Source organism: Girardinichthys multiradiatus, chromosome X (genome assembly GCF_021462225.1).
Source record: "Girardinichthys multiradiatus isolate DD_20200921_A chromosome X, DD_fGirMul_XY1, whole genome shotgun sequence".
Lineage (NCBI taxonomy): Eukaryota > Metazoa > Chordata > Actinopteri > Cyprinodontiformes > Goodeidae > Girardinichthys > Girardinichthys multiradiatus.
Window position 1 is genome coordinate 1095997 of NC_061817.1, and position 18207 is coordinate 1114203.

Sequence of the window (18207 nt, forward strand, 5' to 3'; positions counted from 1 at the left end):
TAACGATGAGGCCTTATTACGAAGATCCCGTGAGGCTGTAGAGACTGTCTTCCTGCGCTGTCCGTTTCTGTGGCCAATCTGTCCTACCATCAACGTTACCTCTGTAAGGAGAATGAACAAAAAATAAATAAATAGATAAATAAATATATATATATATATATTGAAATAATCACATTAAAGCTGGAAAAAAAACAAAGGAATTCAAATTAATTCAGTATGTATGTATGAATTAAAACGTACCGTTCATTAATCCACTCACTAGCGTTGCTCTGCTTTGTAGCGCAGAGAGTCGCTGTCTTTTGGCCGGGGTTAAATATTCTGTAAAAACAGAAGACAATAAAAGTTATCTTACGCTGCGCAGCACAGCGTTCATAAATAAAACGAAAAATAGTTTTTAAAATACACAAGTTTTTTTTTTTTTTTATCTTACTCCAATTCTTTGTGGTAAAACCTCCAGATTTCGCTTCTTGTTGGACTGAAACGGTGCCTCTCTGCTGAAAGCTGTCTTGATCTTTGAAAAGCGACCTTCTGGTGGGCGGATTCAATGTGGCATCTTTGGATGTATCTGTAAACAGGTTTATATGACATTTTATTGAACTATGCTTAAAATACATATATATTGTTTTTATTTAATTTTTATTTATTTTTTCTACCCTGCTGCTGCTGCTGCTCGACAGCTGTGTCTTCCACAGAGCTCTCAGTCGAATCTGTAAACAGTTTTATCTGAGGTTTAAAATACATTCACTCTCAAAGAAAAATAGTTAGTTCTTAGGACTTACTTTCTGGTGGTGCCGGTAACTTATCCGGTGTGTCTTCAGGGGAAATGATGATAATTGACGGGGGGGTATTCAAAGAATCAGTTTTAATTTCTGTGTTAAAAGAAAGTTCAGTTGTTGTTGCGGGTTTCTCTTGTTTGGAAATAATTCGCCTTCTCAATTTTGACTGTCGATTCCAGCCACTGAACCCTCCAACTTGATCATTCGGGTTTACCTCTCTCATCAAATCTATAAATTGAAACATTGTCAAGGGTTAACTATAATATATATATATATATATATTATTGCATTTAACATTTACTTACCATAATCTGATTGTGTCAAGATGAAATCATCAAGGTCATCAGTGGTGGGTTCTATGACAAAGAAACAAATATATATATGTACCACAGGATAAAAACCTGTGGTACATATCCATTTATTAAAGATAGATTAATCATATCTAAAATGGGGATGGTAATCGGAGGAAACACTTCCTTAAATAATTTGGTTGGGATTGGGTCTAACATACAAGTTACACCCAATCAGATAAAAAAAAAAAAAGATTGTAAATACTTAGGGTCAGTAGTCCAAAATGAAGTGAAGAAACATGTCTAAGTAGGTTGGAACAAGAAAAATATCAGTTATGTTGTGAGGAAAGGTGTACAAGATCATGGTGAGACCATGAGGAAGAGCAAGATGTTGAAGTTCTCTTTGGGAGTGACAAGGATGGACAGGATCAGGAATGAGTACATCAGAAGGGCAGCTCATGTTAGATTTCTTAGAGATAAAGCCACAGACGATTGAATTGTTAGAACTGCAAGAACAGTAGAAGGGCTGCAACACATAGCATCCAAAAGCAGCAAAGGACAGGTGGACTCGGCTCCAGAAAGCCACAGCAGCCCCAGGCAGACAGACAGAAGGCAGCCATATGCCTTGGGCAGAGGTAGGTTGCCAGTGAAGGACAGGAACATGCTGGGTGTAGTGTTGAGTGTAGTGTTGTGTTGTGCTGGTTTTTTTCTCATCCTTACTGCAGTGTTGTGACAGGTAGGTGCACCTACATAGCTGAGGATCACTATTCCACATTGATAAATGTCATTGTCTTAATAATTTGAATAATTTGTCATGTGTCCTCGGCATCAATTACAGTTTGACAATGACGTCTCATGTTGTTGACAAGTTGACTTATTTGTCTGCTGAGGCATGGCTTCCCACTCTTCTTGAAGGGTGGCACTCATTGAGGTTCTGAGGTACAGAGTTATGAGCTTCTAGATGGCATCTTCTCTGATCCCATAGGTTTTCTATGAGATTTCGGTCGGGACAAAAGTGCAGGTCACTCCATTCCAGGTACCCCAGTTTCCAGTTGCCATTCCCTAATGATGCGACCTCCATCAGCTGGAGCATTGTCATTGATGAAGATGAAATTAGGCCTGTGTTTTTCATGCTGGGCACAATGACTTAATGAATTAATTATGTTATCCAGTTAGTATGGGCTTGTTACTGTACCATTCACAAACTGTAGGACAGTTCTGTATTGACTAGACATACCTGCCCACACTGTAACGCACCCACCATCAAAGGCTCCTCTGGTGATAACAGTGGCTGATGCATAGTGCTCTCCTTGACATCTCCAATATTCGCATTTCTGCTAAACATGAATCGACTTTCATCAGCAAAGAGCACTGATATGGAGGACCGATCCTGACAAAATTAAAAATAAAAGCAGAAATATATATATTTTGTTTTTCCTTTTCCTTAGACATGCATTTAATCAACAAATGTATATATTTCCTTTTTCCTTTTCCTTAGACATGCATTTCATCAACAAATGTATATATTTTCTTTTTCCTTTTCCTTAGACATGCCTTTGTTCTTTTTTTATTTCCTCGTCTCGTCTTTTTCCTTTACGGTATGCATTTCTCCTTCAGTAAGCAAATGAGGAGGGCTGCCTTCTTCTCTCCAGCTCCTCTACTATTGGTCAATTAACAGGAAGGAGGAGGATCCATGTGCTGGCCGAGGGTGTGTCCTAGTTCAGGGGCTGGATCCTTCCAAGTCCGTACTTGTGAGCCGATTACGTCAGAGCGCGGCGCGGAAGGTCTGTCAAATGTGGCCGACAACTGTGTCCTTCTTTTGCCCAATTTGAAGGATGGGTTGTGAGTATCCTTCGCGGTCCATCTTTTCCCATGATTTATTGCGGGTCGAAGCGGTTTGGTCAAGCAGGGGCAGCCATGGTGGACCACAGTGGCAAAAGCTGTGAGTAAACTGTGAAAAATTACACTTTCTGTGACACAAATGAACTTTTACAATGTGTTTAGGAATATAACTGTGTAGATGTGAAAAATCAGCTTGATTTATCAAGACATCGCTTAATTTCAAACGTGCTCTGACGTGTTCGGAGTTTTCCGCTCCCGCCGTAGTAACTGCTGGCTTGCCAGCAAGCTAGCCCCAGAGAGATCTGACCGGATTGTCGGCACTGAGCTCCCGCTGCCAGTCATCACAGTGAACGTTAAACACAAGTGATTTCTAACAGTTTGTGTCAGTATTATTTTAATGTATTGTGTCATTTGTTCATGTAAGTCGATTTGATATTACAGGTGATATTAAAGTTAACCTGAATAAATGGACAATTTAATGTAATCTTACTGTATCGCTGGAGAGTGTAATTGAGAATAAATAAGCTTTTAAATATTAATTTTTGATGAAGAACTGTGCTATATGAGTTTTTAAAAGTGTATTTATAATTCAGCTAGCATTATAAGTCGTGATTCCAGGTACAGCTGAAGAAAAATACACTTTCAAATGCGAGCAAATCTCAGTAAAGAAGTTAAAAGTTTGAAAAAGCTTGTTTTAGGCATTTGCATAGAAATATTTCAATATGTTCAGCAAATTAAGACAAATGTAAAATTAAAAAAGGCTTTTTTTTACACTGATATTAAGCAAGATGGGTTTTTTGTTTTGTTTTTGTTGTTTAGGGACAAAGGAGCAGACGGGTCAGTTTATTAAACTCAGGGGTGAGAATGACCACCTTTTTACTGGAGCTAAAAACTCAGCCACCGTGGCTTGGAGGTACAATAACAACATTCTTTGCAGTCGGTTTCTGTCCAGTTTCAAAAACTCCTATCTTTCTAACTTTCATAAATATCCATCCAGTGATTAACATACTTCTTTTGGTTTTCCCTCTTTCCTTTTGCTTGTTTAGGACAATTCTGGAGAAGATGGTCCAACAGGGGAAGGTCAGCCCCTTGCAGGCCAAAAAAAGGTGGGAAAGACCTGTTAGTTTGCCTCTAAAAAGTCCACCTCCACTCCACTTATTATTCTAAATTAGAAGCACCAGTTTCAGGTCATTAGTTGCTTAAAGACACCTGTCCAGCCCACACAATCAGTTAGACTCTAACTACTAACATGGCTAAGACCAAAGAGCTGTCCAAAGACACCAGAGACAAAATTGTAGACCTCCACAAGGCTGGAAAAGGCTACAGAGCAATTGCCAAGCAGCTTGGTGAAAAAAGATCAACTCTAAGAAGCTGAGCATGACTGTCAATCTCCCTCGGACTGGGCCTCCATGCAAGATCTCACCTCGTGGCGTATCAATGATCCTAAGAAAGGTGAGGAATCAGCCCAGAACTACAGGGGAGGAGCTGGTCACTGATCTGAAGAGAGCTGGCACCACTGTTTCCAAGGTTACTGTGGGTAATACACTAAAATGTCATAGTTTAAAGTCATGCATGGCCCGTCTTAAGTTTGCCCATGACCATTTGGATGATCCAGAGGAGTCCTGGGAGAAAGTTCTGTGGTCAGATGAGACCAAAATAGAACTTTTTGGTCTTAATTCCACTCGCCGTGTTTGGAGGACAAAGAATGATAATAACCATCCCAAAAACAACCATCCCTACTGTGAAGCATGGGGGTGGAAGTATCATGCTTTGGGGGTGTTTTTCTGCACATGGGACAGGATGACTACACTGCATTAAGGAGAGGATGACCAGGACTATGTATTGCGAGATTTTGGGGAACAATCCCCTTCCCTCAGCTAGAGCGTTGAAGATGGGCAATGGCTGGGCCTTCCAACATGCCAATGACCTGATGCACACAGGCAGGATACCCAAGGAGTTGGCTCCGTAAGAAGCATATCAAGGTTCTGGAGTGGCCTAAACAGTCTCCAGACCTAAACCCTTTAGACAATCTTTGGAGGGCGCTCAAACTCAGTTTCTCTCAGGGACGGCCCAGGAACCTGTCTGATCTGGAGAAGATCAGACAGGTTCAGACAGATCTCTCTCTCTCTCTCTCTCTGTGCTGACAACAAAATCACACAAAAATCATCAATGGAAATCAAATGTATTAACCAATGGAGGCCTGGATTTGGAGTCACACACAACATTAAAGTGGAAAAACACACTACAGGCTGATCCAACTTTGATGTAATGTCCTTAAAACAAGTCAAAATGAGGCTCAGTATTGTGTGTGGCCTCCACGTGCCTCTATGACCTCCCTACAACACCTGGGCATGCTCCTGATGAGACAGCGGATGGTCTCCTGAGGGATATCCTCCCAAACCTGGACTAAAGCATCCGCCAACCCCTGGACAGTCTGTGGTGCAACGTGACGTGGGTGGATGGAGCGAGACATGATGTCCCAGATGTGCTCAATCGGATTCAGGTCTGGGGAATGGACGGGCCAGTCCATAGTTTCAATGTCTTCATCTTGCAGGAACTGCTGACACACTCCAGCCACATGAGGTCTAGCATTGTCCTGCATTTGGAGGAACCCAGGGCAAACCGCACCAGCATATGGTCTCACAAGGGGCCTGAGGATCTCATCTCGGTACCTAATGGCAGTCAGGCTACCTCTGGCGAGCACATGGTGGGCCGTGGGGCCCTCCAAAGAAATGCCACCCCACACCATTACTGACCCACTGCCAAACCGATCATGCTGAAGGATGTTGCAGGCAGCAGATCGCTCTCCACAGTGTCTCCAGACTCTGTCATGTCTGTCACATGTGCTCAGTGTGAACCTGCTATCATCTGTGTAGAACACAGGGCGCCAGTGGCAAATTTGCCAATCCTGGTGTTCTCTGGCAAATGCCAAGCGTCTTGCACGGTGTTGGGCTGTGAGCACAACCCCCATTTGTGGACGTCGGGCCCTCATACCATCCTGATGGAATCGGTTTCTAACCGTTTGTGCAGACACATGCACATTTGTGGCCTGCTGGAGGTCATTTTGCAGGGCTCTGGCAGTGCTCCTCCTGTTCCTCCTTGCACAAAGGCGGAGGTAGCGGTCCTGCTGTTGGGTTATTGCCATCGTACGGCCTTCTCCACGTCTCCTGGTGTACTGGCCTGTCTCCTGGTAGCGCCTCCAGGCTCTGGACACTACGCTGACAACCACTGCAAACCTTCTTGCCACAGCTCGCATTGATGTGCCATCCTGGATGAGCTGCACTACCCGAGCCACTTGTGTGGGTTGTAGAGTCCGTCTCATGCTACCATGAGTGTGAAAGTACCACCAACATTCAAAAGTGACCAAAACATCAGCCAGAAAGCATAGGGGCTAGCTTGCTGGCCAGGCAAGCTGGCGGTTACTATCGGATCCTAAAACTCCGAACACATCGGAGCACGTTTGAAATTAAGCAATGTCTTGATAAATCAAGCAGATTTTTCACATCTACACAGTTATATTCCTGCACTAAAAACATTGTAAAAGTTCATTTGTGTCACAGAAAGTGTAATTTTCCAGTTTACTCACAGCTTTTGCCACTGTGGTCTGCCATGGCTGCCCTCGCTTGACCAAACCGCCTTGATCTGTAATGAATCATGGGAAAAGATGGACCTCGAAGGATACTCACAACGCATCTTTCAAATCGGGCAAAAGAAGGACACATTTGTCGGCCGCATTTGACAGACCTTCCGCGCCGCGCTGTGACGTAATCGGCCCATAAGTACGGACTTGGAAGGATCCAGCCCCTGAATTGGGACACACCCTCGGCCAGCACATGGATCCTCCTCCTTCCTGTTTATTGACCAATAGTAGAGGAGCTGGAGAGAAGAAGGCAGCCCTCCTCATTTGCATAATGAAGCAGAAATACATATGGTAAAGGAAAAAGAGACATGAGGAAATGTAAAAAGAACAAAGGCATGTGTAAGGAAAAGGAAAAAGAAAATATATACATTTCTTGATGAAAACGCATGTTTAAGGAAAAGGAAAAAGAAAATATATACATTTCTTGATGAAAACGCATGTTTAAGGAAAAGGAAAAGTAATATATATATATATTTCTTGATGAAAACGCCTGTCTAAGAAAATATATATATTTCTGCATTTATTTTTAATTTTGTCAGTATTTGTCCTCCATACACTGAGGCCCTCTGGTCCCTCGTCCAGTGTAAATGCTCCCTGGCCAGTGCAACAATAATGGCTGAGCCTAGTTGTGTGGTCAGATTCCCTTGCAGGTTTTCAAACACACAGATGTAAATGGTTTTCAATGGTTCGACATGATACTTAGCTGCCTCCCGTACTCGTACTTGTCGTCTTCCGCTTTATCCGGGACCGGGTCACGGGGGCAGCAGACTCAGCAGAGATGCCCAGACGTCCCTCTCCCCAGACACCTCCTCCAGCTCCTCCGGGGGGAGCCCAAGGCGTTCCAAGGCCAGCCGAGAGACATAGTCCCTCCAGCGTGTCCTGGGCCGTCCCCTGGGCCTCCTCCCGGTTGGACGTGCCTGGAACACCTCCCGAGGAAGGCGTCCAGGAGGCATCCGGTATAGATGCCCGTGCCACCTCAACTTGCTCCTCTCGATGTGGAGGAGCAGCGGCTCTACTCCGAGCCCCTCCCGGATGGCCGAGCTCCTCACCCTATCTCTAAGGGAGTGCCCGGCCACCCTACGGAGAAAGCTCATTTCAGCCGCTTGTATCTGGGATCTCGTTCTTTCGGTCATGACTTTGGTTCATGGCCATAGGTGAGGGTAGGAACATAGACCGACAGGTAAATCGAGAGCTTCGCTTTTCGGCTCAGCTCTCTCTTCACCACAACGGACCGGTACAGCGCCCCCATTACTGTGGTAGCCGCACCGATCCGTCTGTCGATCTCCCGCTCCATTCTTCCCTCACTCGTGAACAAGACCCCGAGATACTTAAACTCCTCCACTTGAGGCAGGAACTCCCCTCCAACCTGAAGAGGACAAGCCACCCTTTTCCGGTCAAGAACCATGGCATCGGACTTGGAGGAGCTGATTTTCGTCCCTGCCGCTTCACACTCAGCTGCGAACCGCCCCAGTGCATGCTGTAGGTCTTGGCTAGAAGGGGCCAGCAGGACCACGCCATCCGCAAAAAGAAGAGACGAAATCCTCTGTTCCCCAAACCAGACCCCCTCTGGCCCTTGGCTGCGCCTAGAAATCCTGTCCATAAAAGTTATGAACAGGACCGGTGACAAAGGGCAGCCCTGCAGAGTCCAACATGCACCGGGATCAGGTCCAACTTAGTGCCGGCAATGCAAACCAAACTCCTGCTCTGCTCGTACAGAGACTGGATGGCCCCTAATAAAGGGCCCCCGATTCCATACTCCTGGAGCACCCCCCACAAGGCATCCCGAGGGACACAGTTGAATGCTTTCTCCAGGTCCACAAAACACATGTGGACCGGTTGGGCAAACTTCCATGAACCCTCGAGTACCCTGTAGAGGGTATAGAGCTGGTCCAGTGTTCCACGGCTGGGACAAAAACCACACTGCTCCTCCTGAAGCCGGGATTTGACTAGGTGCCTCCCACCTCCATTAAATATGCCTAAGGTTGAGGGGTATTTATTATCCAGTTCCACAGGACACTATTCACAATAAAGTGGTCACCATTGTGGGATTTGGCGAAAGGACGTCCACTTCTATGCCTTTCTGTGACTCTTCCAGTCTCTCTGTATCTCTGTTGCAACCTGCTGATAACACTTTGTGAAACTCTAAGCTCAGTTGTTACTTCTGTCTGAGAACACCCTGTTTGAACCCTCACAATTGGAGGGTTCTATTGATCAATTGTTAGATGTTGTCTTGGTCTTATGATGTCAAAATGTGAACAGCATTATGAGGAAGACTGTTTAAATAACTATTCTGACTGAACCAGGTAATTTATTGGTTGATTCATGGATCAAACATCTGTTGTGAATTTTGTCATGAAGCTCCTTGTTAGAAATCAGTAAGTTGTGCAACAAATACTGAAAGTTTGAACAGCTGGACATGTGTATTGAAAGGTTTAGAGAAGGTCACATTGAGTTCACCTGTAAAGGTTATAGTGCATTTTAGGTTCATCCTGAAATTTCATCCAAAAGCAAATATCCCATAGTTTTTGAGAGTAGTGTATGTATACACTGAACAAAATTATAAATGCAAAACTTATGTTGTTTCACCCATTTTTGTTTTTTTAATTGTTTTTTTTTGGCACTAGTTGCCTTTATTTTGTAAGTTAGCCAACAGGAAATAGAGTGGAGAGAAAGAGAGGGGAAGACAGACAGCAAAGGTAAATGGGCCAGTACTCGAACCCTTGATGGCTGCATCGAAGACTGAAGCCTACATGGGTCACAGCCTTACCCCATGCCGCTGCCGTGCCCCTTACTCTCATTTTTAATGAGCTGAACCCAAAGATTTTTTATGTATCCAATGACCTATTTCTCATGGATATACACATTTACAGTACTGTGCAAAAGTTTTAGGCATGTGTGAAAAAATGCATACTTCATTTGGTAAACATTGAAAAGTTTTCTCTGGGAGAAGGTGCCGAATACCTGACAGGCCTGAGGTTGGAAGGATCCAATGGGATTTGGTGGTGTGCTCTTTGAGTTTGTGGTCTTTGAGCTGTGTAAATGCAGGCAGAGGGTGAACAGGCAGGTGAATGTTTTCCAGAGGAGAGTGACAGTATGGGACGAAGAAGGAAAAGCAGGAGGTCAGCATGTAAGCCAAGGAAGAAAGATTCCAGGATTTGCAGAAGAGCAAACCTGAAGGTTCTGCAATGCAGGGAATTATAGTGTTTTTTCCACCAAAGGAACTCTCGTTCTTGTATTGATTCTGTTTGTATGCCTTCAAACTTAGGTTTTTGTTGAGCACCAATGAGCATTTACACCAGTTTTTCGAACCAAGTGTTGTCATGATTGTTGACTCTGACTCTGGCTCTGAGTCCCCAAGCTCTAGAAAAGAGCTTGGGGATTCTGGACCAGAAGGTTACATTGTTGGACTAACCTAGGGTAAATAAGATTTTGCTCTGAACCACAATCTATTAAAGCCACAACCAGTTGGGCCTTTTGGTAAATGCACAGGAGGGACTCTAGTTGCAATCTGAGTACCGCCCACCAGTATTCCTTTATTTACTAGTGAGGTGTCGCGTTTGGACAAACAGGACAAGGGGAAATAAAATGACCAGGTACCCCACAATAAATGCATTTGCCGGTTGAAATATGGTGATGCCTCTGTTCTGCTATAAGCCAGGTATGACCAATCTGCATAGATTCGGTGGGGGTCCTTTCCTTGGGAAGGGAAAGGAGCAGATAGAACTCGGGGAACAGGAGGCAAGAGATGAGTGGTGATATCCTGGAATTCTTGAGAGAGACGGTCGAAAGATTGAATTAAGGTTGCTTGCTGTTGAACCAGAGAGTGAAGTAGAGAGTCATGGTTGCCAAGTAAAATTCCTTGTTGTGAAAGAGAGGTCCGTAATTGAGCTTCATAGTCACCCTGGTCAGATTGTTCTGTCAAGATTGTTTACTCTGACTCTGGTGGAAGCAACAAGTACAGACTCGATGGATTGCAGAGCAAGATTTTTAAAACTTTTAAAATGTCAATGTGGGTCCCATACAGGCCTCCGGAAGGAGGACTGAGGAGGAGAGAATGGAATTAATGACTGACAGCCAGAGAAAATTACTGTATGATGATGAATTGAGTGTTGTTGAGGTTCTTACTGTTAATGATGAGTGGAAATGAGCTGGAGGTTTTGATGTTATCATCTGAGACAGAGTACGTTGCTGTTGGAGGGTGGCTGCTGTGTGGTTTGATTCTTGCTGGTGTCCTTTGTTGGACAGAGAGCATGGGAGGGCAGACAGGCAGGTGAGCGAGAGATACCCTTGGAACATCCAACAGTGGACAACAGGAGAGCAGCCAGAGAAGCAGCATGCCGGTACACTTAGCCACATCCCAAGTTATCACTTTTGCAGTCCTCAGGTGGAAGTACGAGGAGATCAGTGAAGGCATCTTGAGCCAGAACAAGAGGTGATGTCTAAGGCAGAAGAAGATCAAGAAGGTTACTCTTTAGACAATGTGCTAGAAAAGGTTGCTCGGATTACCAAGCTAAATGAACAAAAATGATCTGACATCAGCCTCAGGGACGCTACTTCTCTTTATGCTCCTCCTGATTAGTGCTGATGACCCGCAGCTGTGGAACAACACCTGCCAGTCGCCCTGCAGGAGAGAGGAGAGAGAGACAACAAAATAAAACAGTAGCTCACAGCTCAGAGAATATCCCAAAAATCAGTCATTAACAGTTGGTGTTGCCCAGCGCAGGGGAAAGCTTGTAACAAGGCAGCGGAGCTTGCTGAGGTGTATGATATGTTATTAATGCAAAAAGAGAGCATCCATAAACTACAGTTAATATGGAAAAGGAGACTGCATCTCCGTGCAAAAACAATGGTATGTACAATGTTTTCATTTGTATATGTTCAGTATCCTCGAGTGTAACGGAAACAAGTAGTTATACAATGTGTGTTTAGTGTGTTTTTGCAAACATAAATGATATTTATGACGTACTTTCTTTGGCTTTGCTCCCGTATTTGTTGCTTCTATTGTCTGTAGCTTCGATGCACCCATGGGTGATGTTACCGTTCACACAGTTGAAACAGAGTTTGTGCTCTGGAACCTCTTTTCGTTGGTGGAAACACGCGTCACCGGTTTGAAATCATTTTTGGGAACCGGGGTATGAGAGCAAAATGTGATATTACCATTGAGGAGCAAAAAATTCTCAACAGCTAGGGAGTTGGTTTACCACAGACCCAGAGAGCAGCCGGCCTTTTGAGCAGTTTCTTTGATTAGCCTGATGAGCCACAGTTGTGTGTAATCATGCCTGCCACCTGCACCTGCTTAGAAGGTAATAATTTTGTTGGGATTGGGTCTAACACACAAGACGAAGGTTTAGATAATAATTTTGATAACTCAGGAAGCTCCACTGGATTGAAACAGTCCAAACACAGATCAGTTTCTATAGTTTTTATAAATAAACAATATTACACAAATTTTTTTTTATGTGTCGACAATTATAAAATATATGATTAAATATGAATTTGATAAACATGTTAAGGTATTATATAAAAAAAAATAATATAAGTATTTCATGGCTCATCCTGAACTGTACAAAGTTTGTTATTGTGGATGTTCATTCGCACCCTTGGCATTTGACTGGTTATCCTGCACATCAAGTCCAGTTCAGACAAGTTATAAAGACAAAAGTATTGTTATTTCTGCCAAATGACAATGAAGAGCAGACAGACAAAAGTTAATAACATAATTGACTTTGAATCTGTCTGTATGATTTGACTGAAATGCCTATATATTTCTGTATGTAATTTAGATCTTTTTGTGCTGTAAAGTTTTTTGAGACATTTTTTGTGAATTGGTGCTGTATTGAATTAAAAGTGATTTGATTTAAATAGTGTGACAAGTATGTCAGCTTTCAAATATTTTTATTTGATTAATGACATCTTTCAATTTGTTTTCTATGTAAATTAACTAATGACACATCTATTTAATGATTTATGTCTTTGTTGAATTGTGGCACTTTTTTTCTGATGCAGTAACTCGAGGTTAACAGCAGAGGACGTGCGACCTTCACGGTAGACTATTGTGAGGTATTTATTTAGGTCAGAACAACCAAACAATCACCAAGGCCATCTGCATTCACCTCAGTGCATCCTTAGAGTAAATCGCTCCTTAGAAGAGGTTTCTGTATAGGGTAGTAGATTCAAATCTTATTGTTTTCTGGAGAATTTTGAGGGTATGAGTATAAATTTTACTTTGAGATTTATACACTAGAACCGATTTGTTTTTGTTTGTACTTTTATCTCGTTATTTTAACTCAGAACCGGATTTTCTTTTGGTTAGTGTACTGAATTCATCCTGACATCATCTGATGAACATTTGGAGATTTTCTGTCAGGCTCTGCGCTCTCCGCGGGCTCTGTGTCCACAGCGGCTGCGCGCTCAAAACCAGCATCATCTCCAAGCAGAGGAGAAGATCCCACCGCTCAGGTCTTCTAACGGCTTCATATGCTGACAGACACCTTCATTACGCACGCTTCTAACATAAAAAAATAAGACACAGAAGAAAGAAATGTTACCTGGGCAACACGTCGGCGAGTGAAAGAGGACGGCGCTGAGGAAGCCGATCTGCTGCTCCTGAGCTCGAGGCTTCCAAACGTTTCAGCGCTGCAAGTGGGGGCAGAGACGGGGACCAGGCGAAAATGCTTAAAGTTTATCCGTGTAGTCCTCCTGCGCGATCACCTAGTTGCTGCAGGACATGAACAGGAATTAAACGAAGAATGCGTTTCATTTGGGATTTATGTTTGATTTTGCAAATATACATCATCTGCAATTCGTCAGGTAAGGATGCAAAGAAAACTCCCATCACGCAGTACGGATATAACCATCTAATAGAGATACGAAAGAGAAAAATAACAGAAGAAATAGATTATACTCTGAAATAGTATGTGTTTATGTGACAATTTAGAAAGCTGCAGATTTATGATGCTCACGTACAGTTCAGACAGATGAGATGCTTTTACTTGTACATCCTACTCAGATAAATCAGCTTCCATGTGTTACAGCTGGCTTTTATACTGTAGCCTGTTTATATTCAGTCTGTGAGTGTTGGTGAGACTTGGAGCACTGGTTCGACTGACTCCACGCACATTCACACATCATAAGCCGACACTTTGATCACGCTCTTACAGCCATGCATATGCATAAAAACATCTCATAACAGAGACAGCATAGCGTGCCACACGTAGTCCATATATAATTCATGAATACAAATGCTTCTGTTGTTTGTACTTCCAATACCTTTAGATAGGATTCCCATGGGATACGTCAGCTCCCCACATAATTACAAAAGTTACAAACTGGTTGGACTGTTTATTTTAACCACTTCAACTTATAAAAAAAAAAACAATAAGTAACAAAAATCACAGTATTGAATTATTTGTACATTTTTAATAGGACGCCACAGGGTTGGTTTCCTACTTGGTGCGTTTTTTTTTTACATAAACCTCAACCTGGATGCACCGATTGTATCCCCAGAAGAAACCTATTAGGCGATAATAAGCATTTTTGATCATTTAACTTAAATGTTTTCTATAATCAGTTCTTATACCACAAAAATAAAAATAAACAGAAACAGAAAATGGACAGATATCTAAAATGTTCATGAGTATGGACAGAGATAAGTAGATCAAAAACTAATGTTCTAATCATACTTTGAGCAAAATTGCAAAAACACTCACCCTTACCTTACAGGCAAAATGATGCTGTGGGTAGAGGATACTTTTGTAGCACACTGAGATGTATTCTTTCAGGTTTGCTTGCTTGTTTTGTCAGAAATATGCCAAAATGTTATACTGTCAAGTTTGGTGGTAAAAGAATAGTGTGAACCGATGAACCGATCAGGATCTCTCCTGACTTCTGATGCAGAATGAGGCTCCTTCTGCTTCCAGTGTTGATTCCAAATTCAGGTCAGAGAGGCCCCACAACTTGATGTGAAGCGTTCATACATACTACAACCATACCTGCAGACCTAAATGATGTCAATGTTTTCTTCAGTGATTTGACCCACCTGCAGAATGACACTCAGGAGGCAGGAGAAACGTTTAACAAGTTTATTTTGACAGCTAGTAGATATTGAACTGGAACCAGGACTGGAGGTACAACACTGTACGGGAAAGGAGGACAGGTAAGTACTCTGGAGACAAATGGGGATTACTGGGAACTGGATCAAGATCTTTGCTTACTGTTTGATGAAAGGTGGTTGGAGTGAAGGAATGATGCGGAGCCTGGGAGGACGGAATAGAAGCTGCTGCCGAAACGGTGAGTTATCCAGGAAGATGGTGAATACTCTGCTGAGGCTTTGGGTGAGTTTTTGGCAGTTGAATTATTCAGATCAATTTTACTGATTTGAGGTTACCTGGTGAGGATTTGGTGAAGCAATTGGTGGAGCGTGAGCAGGGTTCGCTTGCCTGGAGATGTCGGTATTGAGCTGTCAGCTGGAGCTTGATCCAAAATGGGTTTCGTTTGAGGCTTGAATACTTAGGTTGAGGCAGGATCCAAACTGAGGACTTAGAGCCAGAGCTGAAGGTTGCAGGGACTTGAGACCAGGACTTGAGGTTTCCTAGGATGGAGCACAAGAGAGGTAAGAGACTATGAACTTTAACTTTAGACTGAGATCTCATAGCTAGGCCATTAGGAGTTACCACAGAGGTTAACACTCAGGCACTGGAGTGCTGACAGCTCCACTTTCTTATACTCCTCCAGGTTGATGGAAATGAGGAACACCTGCTAACCTCCACACCGGGGGATTTTGGCGGCATCTAGTGGTGAGTACGTGTTTGCAGCAGGCAAAAAACAATAAATGAAAACCCCCAGACTCCGACCTGTTCTTTAATTTTTGAAATGAACATCAAGTTGGAAGGGAGCGAATAATACAGAGCCACACTGACTTCAGTGAACTTAGGCGATTGTTGTGCCACGTCCATTTCTCTGTCTCATATTTGTTCATTTGTCTTTAAAACCAGTGCAATAACTGTCTAACTAGTCTCTAAATCAATTTGTTTAGGTCCAAGTAACACAAACTATTTAAAGGGGTTCATAGTAGTGAGATAAGGCATTTCATGTTAAAACCTGATACTTGTAAACACTGTATAAAAAGACAGATAACAGTCTGACATGAAAGCAGTCTTCCTGCCTCTTGTCTTAAAATGTTGATTCAATATTTCCACATCTTTCTTCAGATGCACCAGTCCCTCCTGCAGCACAACATCCACACAACATGATACTGGCACCCCTTTACTTCAAAGTAAAGGGGTGCCAGCTCTGCAACCTTTGGTCATTGTTGTCACACACTTTTATGCCAGTTTCATCAGACCACAGGACATGTCTCTAGTTATTAAGGTCTTTGTCCCTGAGTGCATTTGCGAACTGAAATCTGTTTTTTTATGTTGTTTTGGAGTAATGGGTTCATCTCTGAGTGGTACAGGACTCGTTTCACTATGGTTAATGACACTCTTACCAGCTTCAGCAGCTTCTTCAAAATGTCTTTAGCTTTTGTTCTGGGGTTATTTCACACATTCAGACCAAAATCTGTTCATATCTGGGATACATAACCAGTCTCGTTCCTTAACAGTACGATGACTGGACATTCTCATGCTTTTTGCATATAATTGCTTAAACAATTGAATGTGGTACCTTCTGACATCTGGAAATTAGACCAAACGATGAGCCAGATTGTTTAAAAATTTTTTTTTACAAACTGGTTCATTTTCAGCACCAATAAGAGCTGGACTAGAGGAAAGAATCACTACCTTTGGGAGCTTGTGGCAACTTCTGGAGGCCAATAACCAACCACAATGTTGTGAACACCATGTCTTAAACTGCAGAAAGAAAGTTGGATTAATAATGAGCTCATGGTTTCTGATCTTCCGACTGTTTATTTTATTATCACAAGTTACAGAGTTTTGGTCCGTTCACTGCTTAGAGCTGCAGTAACGGCTGAATAAATATTGAATATTACTACATGGGGATGATAAATCATGCTGTATGCTGTGTTTACAGTAATTCCTGTTTTGCAGCATTGTTGTTACTGGTCAGATCAGTGATTGAGTGAAATTATTACAGAGTTGACATTCTAAACTAGTGTGGTTAGCAATGCTAGCATTACTAAAACAATCTTCCTGTGTGTTCCCTAGAGAACGGAGAGCTTTTTATTTTTTCTCACTGCCTAAAAGAATCATAGGCATGTCATTGTAGAAATTACAGGTTCCTTTTTATTAACTTCTTACATCTCACAAATACTCAAAATAGCTAATAACTAATTGGCCCTTCACTATTTGTAATCAGTCAGGCTGATAACGGCTTATTGTAATAATAACTGTGGTCACTAAGTAGTCAGTATAGTTGGTGTTGCTTCGGTGTGTAAGTTTGTCAAAACATTGTTGGACGTAATTTTCTCTGGTCCTCTTCCTGAGTTGACCAGTGATGACAAATTTAGCCGCATGGTTTCAGGACACCATCTTGATCGTTAATTACTTGATTTGTGATAATCAGATTGATTTATTTTGTCTCACAAAAACCAAGCTGCAACAAGAGGATTATGTTGCTATAAATGAATCAACTCCTAATTATTCAAATTTTCACATTCTTTAAAATACTGGGCGGTGAGTATGGGGGAAATTAACTGCCAAAAATCAAGAGCACATATTTTCCATTTAGGAGCAGGATTTCATTCTGCTTGTACTCAAACTTAGTAATGCTTGAACTCAAAACATCTGCTCTCTTTCAAATATATTCTGCTCTCCCTAATTTCTTTGGTTCCACACTCAGATTTAATTAACAGATATTTTCTGCTCCCACTTGCCTCCTTCTGCTTGCGTGCAAACTTGCTCTCTGTATGGATCATAAATGCACTCTCAAACCTCTCCTTCCTGCTTGTGGATTAGTTTTGCTCTGTCTCGGATTGGTGCGCGATCATCGCCTAACAACAGTTCCAGCCAATAGAATGACAGTGTCAAACTGCGAGGTCACGGCGTTAGTTGAGGTGCGCTTGTTTTTGCTTTTACTGAGTCGCGACATCTTCAGGTGCTTCCTACTGCATGTAGTATTATAATTGTCAGGGAGTTCTAAATAATGTTCATAAGACTAACCATTTGTTGTTGTCAGTTGTGTAGTTGGTCATAATTTAAAGAGGATTTTGGCTGTACTGGGTTTATGCATTTTCTTAACATCTAACAAGCAGGGGGCAACATATTAGTTACACACATTTGCTGTATAGGCTAGTGGATGGGAACTGATACCCTCTCCCGAAGGAGAAGGTTGGTGCACAGTCCATCCCCTGGGGTACCCTAGACCCTTGGTTCCAGGTTCGACGCAGACGATACCGTAGTACACCCATCCTCACCTATGAAGTCACCCGTAAGGGTGATAGTTTAATGTTAAAGTTGTTAAACATTTGAAATAAATGACAAAAAAAAAATTATAAGTTGTGAATGAAAGGATTGTAACTTAAAAGAATCTGAAAATGTATATTGTATTGGCTAGGATTGTCAGAATGTACAGAATTTGTTCATCTGGGCTCTGTGGGGACTGAGGAAGCTACAGATTCAGAAGCTACAGAACTTCTCACCCCTCTCATATGAAATGCACAGGTCTTTCCTACCATTATCTTCTTAGGAACAAGGTTGAAGTC

The 18207-nt window shown here is 42.4% G+C and overlaps 1 protein-coding gene and 1 long non-coding RNA gene across 2 annotated transcripts in view; one reads left to right on the top strand and one right to left on the bottom strand.

The window, feature by feature from the left end:
* Positions 1–1081: 1081 nt before the first annotated feature.
* On the bottom strand, positions 1082–11161 carry LOC124862292. The gene is made up of 3 exons (XR_007036897.1): positions 11083–11161; positions 10674–10987; positions 1082–1132 (listed from the first exon to the last, which is right to left on the bottom strand). It is a non-coding gene; the product is annotated as an uncharacterized LOC124862292 (long non-coding RNA).
* Positions 11162–12677: 1516 nt separating this feature from the next.
* LOC124863604 (carbonic anhydrase-related protein 10-like) overlaps positions 12678–18207 on the top strand; it is a 299030-nt gene continuing 293500 nt past the window's right edge. The window contains exon 1 of the mRNA XM_047358056.1: positions 12678–13358. Within this exon, the coding sequence (XP_047214012.1) occupies positions 13298–13358 (61 nt within the window). The 5' untranslated portion in view covers positions 12678–13297. The remainder of the gene's footprint in view (positions 13359–18207) is intronic.